Here is a 22,461-nt window from a genome sequence, read left to right on the forward strand (position 1 = left end):
ATAAACATAAAGGCTTATATAACAAGTTGCTGAGAAAATCCGCTAGGGACTCTTATGCATTTAACGTTTAACATGACTTCAAATAGGGCTGCTCACAATCCTATAGTTATAACATTTAACATGGTAAAACATATAACATTTAACACAACATCATGAATACCCCTAGCATATAGAGATCATTGTACATGAACTGTCTAAAGGTAATTTTTTTTTCTTTGAGAAGGTTTACTTGCAATCAAAATAATAATCAGAAAATTAAACAAAAAAATTATAACAATAGATCCGTATGTTTTCTTTTAACATTTGTCAGCTCTCTAAAATCTTATACGTCTAAATAAGAAACTTAGAGTGCAATAATCATCAATAAAATTATCACACATTTCTTGTACACATGTATACAGTGGTAAATATCAATAAATAAATTATTTAAAAAAAAAAAATTTTTTTGTCTCAAAAAAGTTGGGAATTTCTCGTTTCAAACTTTTGTCGACCGTTAACCGTAATAATATTAGCTAATTAGAAAATAATTACATAGAAAAATTGTAATTGCCTAGTTATAAGTAATTTCTAACAAAAGTTGTTGAGTGAATTAAATAAAGTGCTAGTTCGTAAAGTAAAATGGTGTGCTTGAATCACCCACACGCTTTCCCGAGTGAAAAGCCGGGTGAAAACTCCTAGCTTTCTAAAACGGATTCCTATCTGTTTACGTCGGAGGCTTAATGACGCAATCAACTGACTTCATTCGAGCCCCGTTCATAGAAGCTATTATTATTACGACTGTAATAAAAGGATGGAAATTATAATAGTTATAGTTTCGACTTTCACTCGCAAATATTTCTTATGCAGTTTCATGTGTGCGTAATATGAACTTTCCTTTTTAAATGCCTTAGACTTTTTTTTGGAAACAGATTTGTCGAGTCCCGATATGTTAACCTCTGGCCAAGTAACATAATATTTTAGCCACTGACAAATTCAACCTATCTATTTACAAATTTTTTTTTTCATGATAAAAACATGTGGAGAATCTTCCCATTGATAGAACTCCAAAAACATATCTAAAGGAGAAGATCTCGAGACCATCTTCTTTTCAGACGTCTAGGAGGATTATTAGGTAGTGAAGGAAGAAGCCAGTTTAGAAAGGAGTTGGTTTGGGTGCTTGGGAAGTTTATTATGGAAGGATTATTATAAATTTAAATAAAAATTATTATAATAATTTAAAAAACATTACATCAGAATTTCAAATATTGCCATCTTTATAAAAACATAATGTAGCATTAGAAAAAATGAAATTCCTATCATTATTATATATTATATTATATCCCAGTGGGCTTGGACTTACTTCAAGAAGCGTAATTATCTACCCAGAAATTAATTGCTCCACTCGACCCCGATGGTAGCGGAAATTCCTGAAAGTTTAAACATGGCTCCTTTCAGCAAGTCATGCTGTCTTACGCAATTTCCAGAAATTCAAACGATGAGAACGAAATGATCAAATACTCAACTACAATATAGATATTTTTGAACTGAGGGCAAGAAGAACAATGTTCAATAAATTTTTTAGGAAGAGTTTGAGGCCCGAAACTTCTATCAATTTTATGAAAAAAGATTAAAAGGGTTATATTTACGAAATATATCTAATTTTTTATTATGTTACGAACGAGGAACCATTAGCCTTTTTGTGAAGTTACGTCTTAAAGCCAGATTGATAATACATTCAGTAAATTTTATCTTAGTTAAAATGGAATGTTACAGGCGTGTAGGGAAACTACCCATTGGTAGCACTCTAATGTCGTTTTTACACCAACAGGTCTCGTGGCCATCTTCTTTTCAGGCGCCTCGGAGGATTGTCAGGAATGGAAGAGGATGCAAGGTTAGAAACTAGTGGGTTTTGGGTGGTTAGGGCGTTTATAATGGAAAGAATTATATCTGGTTCGGGCTAGATCGGTTACATATATACACTAAGGTCTTTTTATATGATTTTATTTGTGACAAAGTAAGGACTATTGGGGATTTTGGATTTTAGATAATGCTTTTTACGAATTTTATTCTGACAACAGAAATCCATGGCTTTATTATTTATATAAATAAATATTCTAATCATTTATAATATCATTTATCTCGTTTCGTTTTTATGTATTTTTTTTCATATATTACGGGGTATTCATGATGTGTTAAATGTAAAATGTTTTGCCATGTTAAATGTTATAAAGTATAGGATTGTGAGCAGCCCTATTTAAAGTCATGTTAAACGTTAATTGCACAAGAGTCCCTAGCGGATTTTCTCAGCAACTTGTTGTATAAGTCTTTATGTTTATAACCTTCCTTCCAGACCCTCATGTTATTGTTTACTTCAATTTTGATTTAAGTAATTAATTACAACATGCCTAGAGTGAGTGAAAAGTGGAATTTGTGTGAAAGTTTAGCTTATGAAATGAAATGAAAAAATAACTTTATTCTTGGACATATGTCCCCTAAGAATAATTACATGGTTCATATAGTGAAATTTTTATCTGGCGAGCGTTTACAAATTTTCAGATAGAATGAAATTACATTGTTTTTTTTACTGTTTTTTTTTCCTCAAATGTATCATTAAAATTATCCATTCTGGTTTAATAACAGAGATGTGAACACCACAAACACGCGAAAGAACTGAGCTGTCACAACAACAAAAATGGCGGCGATTTCAACTGGTCTATTGTGTGACGTGATTCTCCATTTAACAGACCAAGTAACATACTCTCAGCCATGTTAAATGTTATTTCGTTTTACCACGGCAAAAGAAGGCAATTTTTTTCGATTTAACATGAGTTTTTCCATTTAACACGCTTTAACATGTTAAACCAAAGATCATGAATACCCCTATTATTGTCTTATACCGTTCGTAAATCTAATAAAATATGACCGAAAAGTTTAATAAGGTCATCATCATCATCAACATCATCGGTCATCATCATTCTCAGAAGTTGGAGGTGTGATCGTATTTAAAACAAGACGATACTTTATCACATATCTTATTTAATTTTGTATTAATAAAAACTATGATGCATACCGAAAAGGGTCTAACTTCAGGTGGTAAAATACAGATGCTTGGAATAAATAAAGGAACTAGGTCTTGAAATAAATACGGATAAAGCAAAATATATTGGTAGCAGTAGAAACGCGAGCGATTTCGGTGATATAGATATAGGAGGAAATAGACAGGTTTATGTACAAGCAATGTTGAAGTCGATTAATGCTTGTTATTTTTCAATTTCGAAACTGTTTAGCTCGCGCCTTCAATCCAAAAACATATAAGTTAAAATTTACAAAAATATTATCCTTTCCACTGTTCTTTACGGAGGCAAAACGTGGGCTCTTACACTAAGGGAACAGCGCCTTAAGGTTTTCGAAAATAAAGTATTACGTAAAATAGTCGGACCGAAAAAGGATGACTTAACGGGAGAATTTAGAACGCTACACTTTCCCTTATCTATAGGTGTCCAGCCTATTTTAACCATGGTGGAGGAACATTCTTGTTGGTTCCACGAAATAAAAAAAAGTCCATCCCCAGGCCGGATTCGAACTGGCACCGCCCGCAGAAGAAACGCAGTGTATGAACAAATAAAAGGTAGGTTAAAGGCTGTTAACTTTACACTGTAAATAAAGTTTATGTTATAGAATTGCGGTGAATAAGATGGGCATGTAAAGTTGTTTAGGATTCCTAAAATGTTAATAAACACTGAACCGACGTGTAAATGTCCAAGGGATCGATCGGCAACTGTTGCAGGTCTTTCTTCTACGCCATAGCCCCTGATGAAGACCTGAAACTCAGGTCGAAACGTCGGCATAAAATAAATAAATATTGTTTTGTTTATTTATGTTGTTCTCTGCTGACCGCACCCCCCGACAAAATTCTCCAATCTTCCTTCTAGAATATTTATGGGAAACTTCAAGAAAAGAAAAAAAACTACAATCTTTTCAAAATAAAGTCCTAAGAATCGCAGTTAATGCTTCTTGGTTCATAAGAAATAGCCAATTGCATCGCGAATTACAGATGGAGTCAATAGAGGATTACATCAAAAAACGGTTCATGAGGTTCCACTCCCAGTTGCCGACAGTTAAAGGAGCAGTGACCTACAACCTGGGAAACCCAACCTCAACCTGAAGACTTAAGCCTAGACAGCTGTAGAATATTCTGTTATAAATTTTAATAATTATAAAATTAATTCATAGTCATACTACTTCAATTTTACGTTTTATTATTACTCATTTTATTCATTCATTATTATCATTTTTTTTCCTCTATTTTCTTCTCTCGTCACATTTTCAAATTAACTTGATTCTTTTCACCATTAGAGGGCAATCATTTGTTTTATTTAGGTGTACCAATATCATTATTTTTTGTTATTAATTTTATATTCCTCTTTTATTAAGAAGCATTACTCTTATCTATTTATTTTTTTCTTCTTTTAATAACAACATTGTATATAGTTAGGGGTGTCTTTTGTACATAATCAACTGTTAAAAGAATATATAGAGAGAGAAGAAATACTTTATTCATTCATGCTGCCCAAATATATCGGGTTGCTACATTACACAGCATACTGATCAATCCGTGACTGGACAAATATAAGTTACATATTTTTACATGATATAATATAATACATAGATAACTTTTCTTTTTTCTTCGACAGTTTTCTTTTACTTTTCTTTTACAATTAATACCAGTCTACAAAAAAACTACAAGTTTTTCGATTTATTCCTTTTTTTTTCTTTCCCTTCCATTTCACAACCCCTATTTCATTTGATCAACAAATTCCCCTATATAACAAATATTAAAAAATAATAACTAAAACAACAACAAATATAACGGTTATATCAACTATGTAAGGCCCATACCAGTCAGATCTGGTATAAAACAAAATATAAAAAAAATTCGGAAACTGTAATTAATTTAATTACCTAGACGTATAATGTATTTATAAATATATATGTGTGATGTGTTAATAAAAAATAAACTGCTTAAATATTAACAAGATTTGAAACAATGTATTTACACTGAATTGGTATAATTTAAAATATATAATCTTAAACAAGAGTTAATTATTGAATCCAAAGGTTGGGGAAATTATTTAACTAATTAATGGAGAGCACACACATTTATTTGTTGGCAGTGCTAAAACGATGCAAACTGAAAAAAAACGTGTAGATGCAGCACATGCGCGAAGTTTCCCTTGTTTGCCAAACGTGTAGAAGCTCCTTTAAAGAGGTTCAATGGATATAATTGTCATGTATATATTCTTGCATAAATGAAATGTACTTCAGATTAAAATATACATGAAGATATTACGTGATGCGTACAATCCCATTGTAACTCGTAATGTTCCCTAATTGGATATTGTTCTGTGTACACTAAGAGATATGACATTTGATTGGACACGGTGCATGGGAAATGGCAAGATGGCGATCATGAGGAGCGTGGGCTGACGCAATCCAGCCACCATTAGTTCTGCTTTCTTCTCACTCTCGCTTCCAGTGACGTCAATAACGTCTTTATCATTTCCGCCCTCTTCTGGAAGAAAAGGCCAACTCTTTAACAAGAAGAGGGGGGGGGGAAGAGGGGATTGTCCAATCTTCTCACACCGTAATCTTTTTGCGGTCAAAACATTGGTGCCTACCCCATTATGATTAATCAGGAACTCAGGGGCCGTGTTTCGTAACACAGAAAATAAAAATCTTTCTAGGAATTAGAAAGTTGTCTGGGAAGATATGCGTCAAAGAATAGAAAATAATACAGTTGACAAACTGATCAATTTCAGAGAAACTTGTGACAACTTATATTTTTATTTTTAATAAGGAAAAGATGACTGGGGGGGGGCGTTCAGGTAAGATCACTAATAATCAAAAACTTATTTATTAAATAAAACCAAAAATTGTATCCAATTCTGTCTCAACACTTTATTTCTACTAGTGCAACGTTTCGGTCATTCCAGCCATCTTCAAGGACATCTAAATATTCAACAGCTTATATTATATCTTCATTTTTAAACATTTACAACAACATCATTATTCACTATATAATATAACATACCTTCAATACAAAAGGCGTATGTTGTATAAAAAATGAAGGTATGTTATATTATATAGTGAATAATGATGTTGTTGTAAATGTTTAAAAATGAAGATATAATATAAGCTGTTGAATATTTAGATGTCCTTGAAGATGGCTGGAATGGCCGAAACGTTGGACTAGTAGAAATAAAGTGTTGAGACAGAATTGGATACAATTTTTGGTTTTATTTAATAAATAATTACCTTGTCTCAAAAAATTTTGAAATAATATAATTTAATTAAAACCTTATTTATTAGTAGCTACGTTTCGATCAGAATTTCAGGCCTTCTTCGGGGCTAAGAAGAAAAACAAGGTATGAAGAAAATGCTTTGTGTAATATTATAAGGATATTGAAACTTTTTATAATAATTGTAATAATATCAAAATAGTAAAATAAAACTATTTATTGTTAACTATCGTTTCGTCCCATTTTACAGGGCTAAATAAAATCTAGATTCAAACATTGTGAGAAGTTTATTTATTCTAATGTTTTGTCACTTGTTTTCATTTAGCCCTAATGAAGCCCTACAAATTGGGTCGAAACGTTAGTTAACATTAAATAGTTTTCTACTAGTTTGATAGCTTTATTGACCGCCAACTGGACTATTTTCCTACAATCTACTTTATACGGTCTACTATCATTTTCCAATATGTATAATTTAAAATTAAAGTAATATAAAAAAAAAATAAAGAAAAACGTATAAGTGATTAAGTAAATATGTAAGTAGAATCAAAAAATAAAAGAAGTAGATATTAAGTTGTATAACCTAAGAGAAGTAAGTTACCTAAGTAACCTAAGTAAGAAGTAACTAACTTTAATTAGATGAGGTGAATATTACTATTTAAATGGATGAGAGAAAAATAATAAAAAAGAGAGGAAAAATGATAGAAAAGAATAAAAGGTTGTTTATAAAAGAGACATACCGTCTTGATGCAGGTCTAATACCAAGTACAACTAGCGCGGTGGGCCAATCCTGATTACATACAAAATACGCTAGCTGATTATTAACTAATTGTTAATAGGATTCAATATTGATCAGGCACTACCACAAAAATAAAGACAATCAGCAAATCATTAGGTAGTTACCGCATGTTAGGCAAGGAAATAGACTGATCAGCGCACAGGGAAGTTGATATAATAAATCCTAGATACCAAGAAGAGTAAAAAAAGGCAATTAACTCAATATCGATTAAATTAATATAAACTATTTAAATTCAAAATTGATGAGTCTGTCAACCATTCTAAAGAGAAATAAAAAATGACAGATATTTACTAATAATTAATCTGCGACTTATTTTGTAAAATAAAGCTAAAGTTTAAGACAAAAAGGTTTATTTATTATAGTTGTCGGAATTGACGAGTAGTTTCCAGTCTTGTATGATGCTTCTATGTCAGTAGTTTGTCCAGATGTAGTCCTAAGTAACGGATCTGTTCGACAGGAATAAGTGGGGTATTATTAAAGGATACTGTAGGGCAAGAGGTCATGGGTTTACGACGAAGGGTAAATGTGATTTGGTTGGATTTATTGGAATTTATTTTAATCCTCCAGTTTTGGCACCATTATTCAAGGGTGGTTATTGGATTATGTGGAAGGGTCATTATTCACTGATAATAGACATGTGCCATGAGCATACGTGGTAAGGAGAGTGTTAAGATGGGTTAGGATGTCAGTTGGAAAAACTGTATAAAGGATAGGACCAAGGATACCCTGAGGTACACCAGCAGACTGAGAAAAGAGCACCATTATGATTTACTTGCAATAATCTGTCGGATAGATAAGAACGGATAATGAGGAAGTCTATAGGAGGTGAGAATTTGCGTATCTTGTATAGCAGTCTTAATTTAATTAATTTTGAATTTGTTTTAATTTAAAAAGAGTGACATTGCGGTACCCGCTTTTGGAACCGCTGGTTATATAATACAAACACTAGGTACACACTAGTACTTTTTTTTACACAAAAAAATTGTTTGTTGACCTGTGTGGTTAATGATATGAGAACGCTAATTATTTTTTTATCAATGTTATATACCGAGTGACAACTCTCTCTCCATTAGAGAAATTCAAGCTGTTGAACATAAGAACCTGCTATGGGACTTGTGTATATATATCAGCTTACTTTCTCCAATGACCTTCCATGGAAGTGCCACAGTGAAAAATTTAATTCCTACTCCATCATATTTTTACTTTTTTTAAAATGTTCTTTAAATCTTCCGTAAAATCCTCAATGCTCCTTACTTTGTCACTAATAAAATCATACATAAAGACCTTAATGTTCCATATGTAATCGATCTAGCCCGAACCAGGAAATAGTCCAAGTTTTGTATAGGTCAGTGAGATCGTGTTGAAATTATCGATATTTTAACGATTCTCGAGAAAAAAAAAAATCCAAAACCAGAGGTCAGAAATGACCAAAACTTTTTTTTTCTGTTTATGCAAAAGTTCTTATTTTAGTGTTTCTCGAGTTGCCGAGCATCTAACAGTTAATGTAATAATATTAAAAATAAAACAAAAGAAAAGTAGTCACAAGATCGGGAAAGATCGTTTGGTATCGGCATTTCCCGTTCCTATTGGATTTATCTATTTTTTTTTCTTCTTTAGTTATTTATAAAATTCTTTAATATTTTCTATTTATACAATGTATATTATTGCTGACAATGAGAAATGTTAATTTTTTTTCTAACAGACAAAATTAGGGGGTACTCTAAAGGAAGATTCTTTTAAAATTCAACATTTAAGCTCTTTTTGTCTATTTTAATGAGTATAGCTACCTGAAATTAAAGATTATTCAATTGTATTTAGACGTACCGAGGAAATCGAAAAAATGCGAAGAATCGATTTTATAAACTGGTACTTGCTGTAAGTCGATTTTAGTGAAAATGTTGCTGCCACATCTTAGGTATATGTAATTTCCTTTAATATGTAATTTCAGTTTCTTATGGCTTTTCTTCCTTTATAACTGTTCACTAACAAGCTCTCTGATCTTTTTGCGATACCATGTTTTTTTGTGCTCAGGGGAACTCTAAACATGTATACATCCAATTACTATATATTCAATATATAGGTAAAGAAAATAAAAATGAAATAACCAGAGGTAGCTCACAACAGACTAAGGGCTCAACAATACTCCCATTACTTAATTATGAATTTTCTATAGATATAACCTAGAAATAGACACGGGGCATAGAGCTCTACAATACTCGCAATACTTATTCATGAATTTTCTATAGATATAACTTAATATAATATACTTTAGACACGGCTTTATATAAAGATAATAATAATTATTACAGAAACCTTTAGACGGATTGTAATATATAATCATATCGTTCTATGTTTATGATTACCGACTGCCCTAGAGTTTCATTTAATAATGTTACTCTTTCCCCTGTCGAACAGATCCGCTACCTTGGACCACATTTGGCCAAACGATTAACCTGGAATTCTCACACAAGACTGAAAAGACAGGAAACTGCACGTCGATTTCGACTATTACAGCACTTACTAGACAAACGTTCTAAACTTCCCACACATTACAAAAGACTGATCTACATGACTGTAATAAGGCCAATCTGGACATATGGAGTTGAGCTTTGGGGCTCCACTAAACTTTCGAATTTCTCTCGTATCCAAAATCCTCAATGCTCCTTACTTTGTCACAAATAAAATCATACATAAAGACCTTAATGTTTCCTATGTAACCGATCTAGCCCGAACCTGATATCACTCTTTCCATTATATACTTCCTAACCACTCAGTTTCTAACCTTGCATCCTCTACCATTCCTGACAATCCTCCGAGGTGCCTGAAAAGAAGATGGCCACGAGATAAAATGTAAAATGTCATTAGAGTGCTACCAATGGGTCGTTGCTTTACACGCCTGTAACACTCCATTTTAACTAATACCATATTTACTAAATGTATTATGTAATATACAGTTGTAAATTTCAATAAAGTTATTTTAAAAAAAAATTGTTTATGATTATTTGACTTGTATCACATTTCCGTATATGTGAAGCAGTTACTTTTCCATTTATTGTGTTCTCAGCAGTAATGTATGGAATGCTTTTCATATAAAGAAACTTACTCCAATTACTCCAACTCCAAATAAATAATGAAATATATTATTGATATATTTATTATATAATTACAATAATTTACTTACCGTCGGAGGGTTCTCCAGAAGAGGATCCAGAACGTGTTGTTGTCGTTTCTTGTAAGAGGCCGCTGACGTCAACCGTCGTTTCTTCAACGCTGGCAGCCCTCCACAATTCGAGCTGGGCGTACAACAGGCTACCGAACTGTAAGAGATAATTTATGTTATATAATATATAATATAGTTTCAGAAAGGTATATATTTTAAATTTAATATTGGATTTTTAAAAAATGGATTAGATTAGATGTATATATTGGCTCATATTACAACGTGATATGATAATCTGGCCTGATTCGTGTTAGTAAATTTGTATATCAATATTAAAATACAGTATTTCGATAGTATATAAATATACTATTATTATACTATAGTATGGGAGCGCGGTGTCACTGTGGTAAGGCATTATGCTACTAATTCCAAGGACTCGGGTTCGAATCAGGCTGGAGAGAAAAATTGTTTCTATTACACTCAGGGTATTCATGATCTTTGGTTTAACATGTTAAAGCGTGTTAAATGTAAAAACTCATGTTAAATCGAAAAAAAAATGCCTTCTTTTGCCGTGGTAAAACGAAATAACATTTAACATGGCTGAGAGTCTGTTACTTGGTCTGTTAAATGGAAAATGACGTCACACAATAGGCCAGTTGAGATCGCCGCCATTTTTGTTATTGTGACAGCTCAGTTCTTTCGTGTGTTTGTGGTATTCATATCCCTGTTATTAAACCAGAATGGATAATTTTAATGATACATTTGAGAAAATAACAATGTAATTTCATTCTACTATCTGAAAATTTGTAAACGCTCGCCAGATAAAAATCTCACTATATGAACCATGTAATTATTCTTAGGGGACATATGTCCCAGAATAAAGTTATTTTTTCATTACATTTCATAAGCTAAACTTTCACACAAATTCCACTTTTCACTCACTCTAGGCATGTTGTAATTAATTACTTAAATCAAAACTGAAGTAAACAATAACATGAGGCTCTGGAAGGAAGGTTATAAACATAAAGACTTATACAACAAGTTGCTGAGAAAATCCGCTAGGGACTCTTATGCATTTGTTTAACACGACTTCAAATAGGGCTGCTCACAATCTTATAGTTATAACATTTAACATGGTAAAACATTTAACATTTAACACAACATCATGAATACCCCTACTGTAGACGTGGGTTCTGAAACCCAATGGGCCCTCCTGAGGTCCAGCCTTAATAGTTGGGAAAAAATATGGCGGTTGAACGTGATTCTGACCCAATCACCTCCTAGCGTAACCGTTGGTCTAGTAACGCTGTTTTCTTACAATTATTGTAGCGCTATAGATTTAATTTTAATTTTTAACAAAAATGTGTGAACTGAAATTAAGTACATACATAGGTATACAGTATGATACCTTCTTGGCTTATCAATATCTTATTTAGTTAAAATTTATAGTATCGTACAAATAATAATAATAACAAATAATTTGTATATATTTTTTTTTTCATACCCTCCTGTAATGATGTTAGTGGGTATTTGGTACGTACATATAGGAGGTATGCTATATGTATAGCTGGGTGTTAAGGATACCTTGGATTGCCTTTTGGCATTATAAGGTTAAATAATTTGTATAAAACAATAATTATAAATAAATTAATATATCAGTTAACCAAATTTGCGAGTTTCTTAATGGATTGAATTATATATAATAGTCTATGGTATTTAAAAAATATTTAGATATAACTTAGGTTATATTCATAGTTGTTATAAAACTAAAGGTTTATATTAAAACAAAACGATTTATTTATTGTAGTAGTCGGAATTGATGAGTAGTTTCCAGTCTTGTATGAGGCTTCTATGTCAGTCGTTTGTCGAGATGTCCTAAGTAACGGATCTGTTCGACAGGAATAAGTGGGGTATTATTAAAGGATACTGTAGGGGAAGAGGTCATGGGTTTACGTCGAAGGGTAAATGTGATTTGGTGGGATTTATTGGAATTTATTTTAATCCTCCAGTTTTGCCACCATTCTTCAAGGGTCGTTTTGTGAGAGTGGATGGTTTAGGATTCAGTGGAAGGGTCATTATTCACTGACAATAGACATGTGTCATGAGCATACGTAGTAAGGAAAGTGTTAGGATGGGTTGGGATGTCAGTTGGAAAAACTGTATAAAGGATAGGACCAAGGACTATTATGATTTACTTGCAATAATCTGTCGGATAGATAGGAACGGATTATGAGGAAGTATATAGGAGGTGAGAATTTACGTATATTGTATAGATAAAATTTATAGTATCGTACACATAATAATAATAACAAATAATTTGTATAAAACAATAATTATAAATAAATTCATATATCAGTCAACCAAATTTGCCAGTTTCTTAATGGATTGAATCATACATAATAGTCTATGGTATTTAAAAAATATTTAGATATAACTTAGGTTATATTCATAGTTGTTATAAAACTAAAGGTTTATATTATTCGTGATGTCAAAAAAAAAAAGAAAATTTGGTGAAGATGTTTAGCCAATTTATTTATTATTTTGGTTACTTTTGATTAAGTTTTTTTATTTTTTCTCTTCCTCGTTTTTGCTTCTTATAAAGCTGAATAATTCTTAACTATATTTAAAATATTCGAAATTTTTAGTATTAGAAACATGTATATAAAGCAAAAGAATATAAAAGAAAACAAGATGAGCATAGTAAAAATTTCTTTTATAAATTATTAAAATACTTTTTAGATTTATTCAAATCGTTGACGAGAATCGGGCATTCTAAAGGGTAAGGTCGTGTTTTTCGTGGTTGAAAGGACACGGATTGTATTGGAGACCCTCATTGGCTGGGGAAAGGCGAACTGAACCATTAAGATTTATTGGCCAGCCGTGAGAATGGTGGGTTCGTTTCGACCAATCCCATCCTTTGTTACAACCTTTGCTAGCCAAAGTCCTCCTAGGTGATAAATTACTACATGCATACGTATTACGGAATTATTTCCGTTGACAGAAATGGTAAATATGGGTACGAACTGATTAATAATAAATTTTCACTGTTTCAACAACATTTCAATTTATAGTAGATGTACAACGAGTGTCACATACTACGGATTCAAGTCCAAAAAGTTTTTAATCATAGAAGGATATATCGACGGGTTCTCTGTGGTGCTAAGTACATTTCTACCAGCTTTACGTAATATACAATTAAAGGTTATCTCTTTTCGGGAGGGGGGGGGGTCAACAAGTGGGTGGAATTCTGTGTATCATGTACTCTGAAGCGATTGTAGAAGACAAAACTTTCTAGGAATATATTTTATATGGATTATAAGTGATTAATTATCCATGTTCTTTTAATTCCCCTCGATGTGAGTTTTTTGGCCTTTTAAATAATTATTGTTGTTTACGTAGGTATATAACCGTATATCAGTATTTCAGTACGATGTGTACTCAGCGAGCTAACAGATTAGCATAAAGTAAGTCATAATATTCTTTTATATTACATTTTCTGACCCAAAAAAACGCGAAAGTGAAATATTTAAAACAAATTATCAGCCATACTGTGCAGCTTTATAACAACCTTTTCATTTTTTTTAAAAAGAAATTTGATCCTTTCTCTCAACTTTATTCTTTCTAAAACCTTCCGATGTTTCGACCACTTAGGTCATTTTCAAGGATACCTACAAACAGCTCCTTTTAATTATTTTTATTTCTTGACCGATAAATAAAATAATAATTAATATTATTATATTAATCCATTATAAACTTCCTAACCACTCACTTCTAACCTTGCACCCTCTTCCATTCCTGACAATCCTCCGAGGCGCCTGAAAAGAAGATGGCCGCGAGACCACCTAATGTAAAATGTCATTAGAGTGCTACCAATGGGTAGTTGCTCTACACGCCTGTAACACTCCATTTTAACTAAGACCATATTTACTAAATGTATTATGTAATATACAGTTGTAAATAGCAATAAATAAATATTTAAAAAAACATGTAATTTCTTTACTTTACTTGACAAAAAGTCTAAGAAGGGCAAAATACAAAAAGAGTTGTTCTTTGCGGTTCCACTAAGCCTTCCAATTCCTCTCTTATCAACTTTGTCACAAATAAAACCATCCATAAAGACCTTAATGTTCCATATGTAACCGTTCTAGCCCGAACCAGTTATCAATCCTTCCATTATAAACTCCTTAAACATCAAAACTCTCGAGTATCTAACCTTGCTTCCTCTTCTATTCCTGACATTCTTCCAAAGCGCCTGAAAAGAAGATGGCCTCGGGACCTTCTAGTGTAGAAATATGATTAGAGTCCTTAATCCTTATTATAGAACCCAGAAAAATTCCACATGCCAAATGTTTTCATACATTTCATTCAGCCTCCTCAATATGATATACTGTTCGACAGCGATGTAGCATATTGCTGCGATCCAGGAAGCAGTGATCCAAAGAGATACACCTAACTGGGTCTTGTTAAGCTGGATGTTTTTGACCCCGAGCCCCCCGGGGCTGAATACACCATTGTCGATAGGGGCAGATACCATTGTGAGGCACGCTCCACTCTTTGTTCTATAGAGCCTTTAAACAGAACTCGCATTCCGTTTACATTATCTACCGTTAGCGAGGCGGTATATCCTAACACGGCACAACCTTTCACGGGGCCCTCGTTTCGGGGGTCAGCGGCGGAGGGATCGATCCCACTCCCTATCCCACGTTATTAATCGACTTCTAAGTATCGATATATGAGATGTACTGTAACAGTACGAAGGACAAAAGTTATAATTACATCATAGGTTATTAACCTAGGAACGTATGTGCTATTTGACCTGTTTTTTATTATTTATTTATTGTAATTTACAACTGTACAAAATAATACAATAGGTAAATATGTAGTATGTTTCATATACACTTGAAAATCTTGGGAAGGAACCACCCATACTTCAAACATTAATTTAAACTAGGTCTCGTGGCCATCTTCTTTTCAGACGCCTCGGAGGATTATCAGGGATTGTTAAGGATGAAAGATTAAGAATTAATGGGTTAGGATGGTTAAGGAGTTTGCAATAAAAAGACGCATATCTGGTTTGGGTCAAATCTGCAAGGAATGGGATGTTAAGGTCTTTATGAATGAGTTTATTTGTGACGTAATAAGGAGCATCAAGGATTTTGGATTGTAACGATTGGATGCGGGAAGAATTTGATGGTTTGGTGGAGCCCCAGAGCTCAATTCCATATGTCCAAATTGGTCTGATTATTGTAGTGTATACTAATTTTTTGTAATGAATGGGAAGTTTAGAGCGTTTGTCAAGTAAGTGTTGTAGCAATCGGAATCTACGAGCAGTTTCTTGTCGTTTCAGTCTTGTGTGTAGGTTTTAAATTCTAAATTTATTTATTGATATTTACAACTGTATAAAAAAATACAACAAATAAATTTGATCATAATGACATAATGATATGATACAGGATGTAGAGAAACTACCCAGTAGTAGAACTCTTAAAACAGTTTACAATATAAGGTCACGAAGCCATCTTCTTTTCAGGCGCCTCGGATGATTGCCAGGAATGGAAAAGGAAGCAAGGTTAGAAACTAGTGGGTTTGGGTGGTTAGGGAGTTTATAATGGAAGGAATAATATCGGGTTCGGGCTAGATCGGTTACATAAGGAACATTTAGGTCTTAATGGATGGTTTTATTAGTAACAAAATAAGGAGCATTGAGGATTGTACAAAGGATTTTGGATTGTAAAGATTGGATACGAGAGGAAAATTCGAAATTTAACTTTAATTCTTCAGAGTAAATAGTTTTTTCTGCCATAGTTCAAGTGTAAGCTATGAATTTATCACTAGTTCGAATAATCAAATACTCTTTAGATCCCAGTTTTCATAGTGAACGATGGAACAGGATATGTGAGGCAGGCAAAATTGTACCCATAAAAACACGGAGTCACGAGGCGAGGGAATGGGAATTTCTGCAGAATTGGATTAACTTATATAAAGAAGGTAGAGTGCGCCTTCAAAATAACTTATTTTAATATCTAAATATGTATTGGAAAAAGATAGTTAACCGTGTGAAGTAGATTGTAGGAGGATAGACCGAGTGGCGATCAATAAATCTATCAAAATAGTATAAGAAAACTATTTATTATTAACTAACGTTTCGTCCCACTTTGCAGGGCTTCGTCAGGGCTATAGATTGAAATAGAGATCTCAACTAAGTTTCGGTCTGATAGTCCTGACGAAGCCCTTCAAAGTTGGGCGAAACGTTGATTAACAATAAATATTTTTATTATCTTTTACTATGTTGTACCTTTATTGATCGACACCCGGACTATCTTCCTATAATCTAACTAAGCAAATTATACTCTTCCTAACTATATATATGCATACGTTTCGTGGCTTGTATCTAGGATAAATGAATGTAAGCAATTAAGGTCCGGTTGCTTCATCATATTTTAAACTAAGATCAGTGAAATCTCAGTTAAACTCAATAATTATCAGTGGCACTAGAAAAAATAACCTTAAAATTTTGTGGTAAACTTTATCAGGCAATGATAGCCGGTTAAACTAAGATTTAGTGCAAATCTACTTTTAAGTAGGGAAGTATACAAGGAACCTTCCATAGTTCCAGTTTGATCTGTTGTTTAGCGAAGGTGTATTGTGTTATTCCGTTTCTTTCTAAATTCAATAAAATGGATTCGATTAAGATAGAAGATTCGACAAATTACGAAGACTTCAAAGAATTAGTTATGAATGAATATATGCGGTATGAATTGAGCAGTTACTGACAAAACTAAGTTAAGTACAAACCTATGCAAGGTTAGCAATGCTATATCCTATCCTAAACAGAAATTCCTAACTAAAACCAGAAACAATTGTTCTTATATTTAAAACAGTTCTCATCCTATACGAAAAGGAAAAAACTAAAATATTTTCAAAATAAAGTCCTAAGAATCGTAGTTAATGCTCCTTGGTTCATAAGAAATAGCCAATTGCATCGCAAATTGCAGATGGAGTCAATAGAGGATTACTTAAAAAAAAGTTTCATGAAATTCCACTTCCAGTTGCCTACAGTTAAAGGAGCAGTGACCTACAACCTGGGAAACCCAACCTCAACCCGAAGACTGAAGCCCAGGCTGCTGCAGGACATTCTATTATAAACTTTATATTTATTAATTCATAGTCATACTACCCCAATTTTACTTATTATTATTACTCATTTTTTTTTTTTTTTTTTTTTTTCCCTTTTTCAAATTAACTTGTTTCGTTTTACTATTAGAGGGTAATTGTTTGTTTTATTTAAATGTACCAATATCATTATTTTTTGTTATCAATTTTATTTTCCTCTTTTATTAAGAAGCATTATTCTTATCTACTTATTTAATTTTTTTTTCTTTTAATAATAACATATGTATATAGTTAGGGGTGTCTTTTGTATGAGACTATATCCCTCTCCCCTATAATCAACTGTTAAATATATATATAATACAACCATGTAATGCCCACCAGGCCGATCTGGTATAAAATAAATAAGCTAAGTACCTAGGGCCAAGAATTTCATTTTCTGTTTGATTAAATGTTTCTTCAGCCAATTCTGGTACATCTCTAGATACAATAATAATATCTACCAATCATATCAATGCATGATTTGAATTTTCATGAACACTAGCGCGATCTATCGACACCTATCTCAGTTTTAGGTGACCTGGTTAACAAAACTGTAGACCAGAAACAGTTCGCTAAGTTACCGGAGTTTTACTAAACTCTTAGACAAATCTTAATTATACAAATCCTAGTTTAACCTGTGATCGGTGCTATCGGACCTAAGTGAGGCTAGTAAGTAGAATTAATAATGAACTCCATATCCTCGAGCCGGTAAAGGCGAATGGATACTTCGCTTAAAAACAGCACTTGTGGAATTTTAAGGCCAACTTGTTTAAAAATATCCGGAATCGATTAGCATTCTGATCTGTAGCTAAGTTGGAAAGTTGCAGCCTCGCGATAATAATTTACTGCTCACCAATAGCGTGGTTTCGGCATAATTACAGTCAAGAGTAATATACATCTACATAATGGTTAAGATTAATTTTATTTAAACCCATTTTCACTAAGTACTATCCTAGGTTTAGTTATATTAATAATTTGAAAAAATATTACTACCAAAATTGACATTTTAAAGGATGTTACAATTTAATCAACAATGAAACGAGTTTGAAACCCTCGTCGAATTTTAATAACGGTTATATTTATATGTACTGATAGGGATATGTTCAATTTAACGAAAAATTGTATATAAAAAAAATCGTATGTCCGGATTTTAGCAAATATTTATTTAGAAGATTTATTAGGTACGTTTATACCCAAAATCCCATTTTATATACCATTTATACATAAATTTGTTGACGATATAACAACCTCGAAGCCAACTCAGAATAACGAAAAATAAATAATTTTAAATGAATTTAACAAAATTAAATTTTACCATAGAATTACAAATAGGAAATAGATATAGTTGTACTTTTAATTTATGGATGTGAGACGTGGACTCTTACACTAAGGGATGAACAGCGTCTTAGGATTTACGAAAATAAAGTATTGCACAAAATATTCGGACCGAAAAAAGATGAATTAACGGAAGATTTTAGAAGATTACACAACGCTGAATTAAGTGACTTATACCCGGTAAATATAATTCAAGTTATAACATTGAGGCGTGTAAGGTTGTAGGGCTTAGTAAAATGTTAATAAACACTTAACCAACGGGTAAACGTCCGAGGGGTAGACCGAAACGTAGATGGGAGGATTGTGTTAAAACTGATTTAGTGGAATTGGGTTTGGAGGGGCATCACTGGAAGGATGTATGCAGAGAGCTTTTGGTGGTATTGGCATCCAACCTTCGGGTTCGTTAAGCCTTTATTATTATTATTTTAATTAGAATCTCGAATGGAGAAATAGAAACAAAATGGTGGCAAAAACCCATCCACTCTGGACGATGTATGCACTATACCAGCCAAAGTCTATTTTAAAGTGATATACTACAAAACTCTCTAGAAACTGGAATTATATTTGTTTCGTGCTCATTGTCTATAATAATATAATGCTCAAAAATGAATATGGCTATTGTTAGTTATTTCTTTTCCAATTTAGTTAGTTATAAAATAAATCCAAAGAGATATAAAATAAATACCGCTGAAAATTTAATAAAGCAGACGCGAAAATTAACATCTCCTAAATACTTATGGAACTCCATCCCTTCCAACATCTTTCGCTTCAATACCCTCCCTACCTTTAAATCCCGCTATTGTTTACTTCTAAGTTTTGATTAAAGTAATTTATTACAACATGCCTAAATTAAGTGAAAAGTAGGAGTTGTGTAAAAGTTTGGCTATTGAGTGTATTGTTAATCTTCTGACTGGTGAGGAAAAGAATCAAGATGAGCTAATTGACAACTGACATTACATTATTATTATTGTCATCCATTGCTCCATTATTTATAAAAACATCCAAAACAATACTAACAAAATCAAAACACAAACAACGAGCAAGTAACCTAACACGACAAACAAAACGGTGACGAGCTCAGCTGGTCTGTTGTGTGACGTCATTCTCTATTTAACATACCTTGTAACAGACTCTCAACCATGTTATATGTTATATCGCTTTACCATGCTAAAAGGAGGAAATATTTCTCCATTTTAAATAGGTTTGATACTTATTGTATATTTACGTACCCAAATTTGATATACCAAAAATCAAACTCGGGAAAAAACAACTTTAAGCAAAATCTAAAAGAAATTATTACTATAGAAACATATAAGAATCGGGCTACCAACAAAAAATCTGATGCACAAAAGTTAGATTCATGTTATTCCAACCTAATAAATACATAACACATAATTAACAACACTAAGAAGGGCACGGTTGTACAGGTGGTGACTTTCCAGCACAGAAAAGCCAAATAAATCCAAAATTTTAATAAAATTATATATAATTATTGCAATGATTTATTAGTTATTACAATTATATGGTTGTCAGCATGTCGCCTTCCAATAGAGCTGGTCACCCCGGGAAGTGCTGACTATTACTCCCAAGAAGGAAGGCCTATGCAGGAAAGTATACAGAAATATGGAAAGAAAATTGATAGAAGTTAATGTTTTGTCAACTATTATATATATAAATTTATTTTATTTTTTTTCTCTCCATCTTCTTTAAATGTTTATATTATATTTTGTAATGATTTTAATTTATTCCATAAATAAAAGGCTATTTCATTTACAATTATACGCTTGAAAAAAAAAATTAATATTTTTTTCACTTCTAGAGACCCATTAGCCCAGTTGCCCATTATAAATATTATATGTTTTTTTGAAATGTTTTACTATAATAATATACAGTGCAACAGCATTAGATATTATACCAACTATAGTACTCAGAAGATAAAATAGTGTATCGAGAACTTTTCAAACTTTCTCCTAAATATTATCACGGGACAGAACTAGATTCCTGACAAGGTCGTGAAGGTTGGGTAGAACCATCAATTAAATAAACATTTCCGAGCCAATAAATTTTAATTGGGCAGTATTCGAAGTATTGGGCAGTATTCGAATCAACAGGAAAAGATATTTTATGCTCTAAATATAAATAATTTACAGTCAAATGGTGCAAATTAAGAAAGAAAAAAGTTGTTTTTTCGCCTAGCGTATTAAATTTGTTTTTTTTCAATAATATTTTTTAAAAAACTTTTCTGATGCAGTTTTTAATCTTTAACGTTTTTGTTCCATTGAAGGTTTGATTCCTTTATTATTCTGAATAGAGAGCGGAGATATATTTTTTATTTTATTTTAACTTGTTAAGGATGGAATTATTTTGTAGGGAGATATTCCGAGTGTCGGTAAAAAAAGGTATAAAATAGTAAAAACAAATATATTTAATTTTAACCAAGCGTTCGCCCTTCTTTGATGGGATTCGTGAGGGCTGATCAACCTAAAACAAGGTTTAACATCGACCGCCATCCGGACTTCTTACAATCTACTCCAAACTATCTTCTTCTACTGGAATTATTTTCTTTAATTTATTTTGAGTGTTTATATTATTTAGCTATAATTAAATTACATTATTATTATATATTCACTTTTTTTTACAGCTTTAATATTTCTTTTATTATTATTATCTTTCTGTTTTATTTATTTTTTATTATTTTTACTGTATATAATTAGTGCTTCAATGCCCATCCCCTTGATTGTGACAGCTTACATTATTCCCCATCAATAATAAATAAAATAATTATATTATAACATTATTTTAAAATTTAATTGTGTTATTAATTAATGTTTAATAATATTATATCGTTTCACGACTTAGTCTCACATTATTACATTTTCGTTTCTTGCCTAAATTCATGATAAAAGAATATAATTTTTTTAAAAATAATTTATTTATTATTATTTACAACTGTATACAATTATATACAACTAGTAAATTTGCTGTAAGTGATAAAATGACAAGAATCTAATCGAGAATCTACACATGGATAGAACTCCAATAAGGATACTAGTAAAGATCTTGGAGTCATCTTCTTTTCAGACGTCTAGAGGAATCATTAGGTATTGAAGGAGAAGCCAGGTTAGAAACAAATGGAGTTGGGTGGTTGGGAAGTTTATCATGAAAGGACTGGTATCTGGTTCTGGCCAAATCGGCAACATATGGAAAATTGAGGTCCTGATGGATGACTTGATTTGTGAAAAAGTAATAAACATTAGGATTTTACGAAGGATTTTGGACTGTAAGGATTGGATTCGAGAGGAATTTGATGGTGTAGTGGAGCCCTTAAACTCAACTCTGTAAGTCCAGATAGGACTTATAGTCATGTAGATCAGTCTTTTGTTTAGACCGTTCGTCTTGTAAGTTCTGTAATAGTCGGAATCGACGAGCAGTGTCATATCTTTTCAGTCTTATATGAGGAATTATAATTTAATTTTCTTGTTTTAATTTGGATATTTTTCAAAATTCTTTTTAATTGGTGATTTTATTTTAGTCGAAAATTGACGTCTAAACAATAAAAAGAAAATTAACTATTATCTTGTTTAATTAGAATTATAAATTTCTTTAAAATGGTATAATCTTTTTGTTAATTATTAACAAGAAATATATACACACACACACACACATTTATGGGACATCATAATAAGCCGGAAATGTGAGTTATTTTATACGAGCTCAGACCGGGCGTATTGTTAAATCCG

General features: G+C 32.1%; 1 protein-coding gene across 2 annotated transcripts in view; it reads right to left on the minus strand.

The window, feature by feature from the left end:
* The window catches only part of Ets98B (DNA-binding protein Ets98B), a 121,973-nt gene that overhangs the window by 12,393 nt on the left and 87,119 nt on the right, over nucleotides 1–22,461 (minus strand). For both annotated transcript variants that reach the window (XM_014414899.2, XM_014414900.3), the window contains exon 4: nucleotides 10,256–10,391. In XM_014414899.2, the coding sequence (XP_014270385.1) occupies nucleotides 10,256–10,391 (136 nt within the window). The remainder of the gene's footprint in view (nucleotides 1–10,255; nucleotides 10,392–22,461) is intronic.

This window comes from Halyomorpha halys, unplaced genomic scaffold (genome assembly GCF_000696795.3).
Source record: "Halyomorpha halys isolate HHAL.00 unplaced genomic scaffold, Hhal_1.1 Scaffold89.1, whole genome shotgun sequence".
In the NCBI taxonomy this organism is placed as follows: domain Eukaryota; kingdom Metazoa; phylum Arthropoda; class Insecta; order Hemiptera; family Pentatomidae; genus Halyomorpha; species Halyomorpha halys.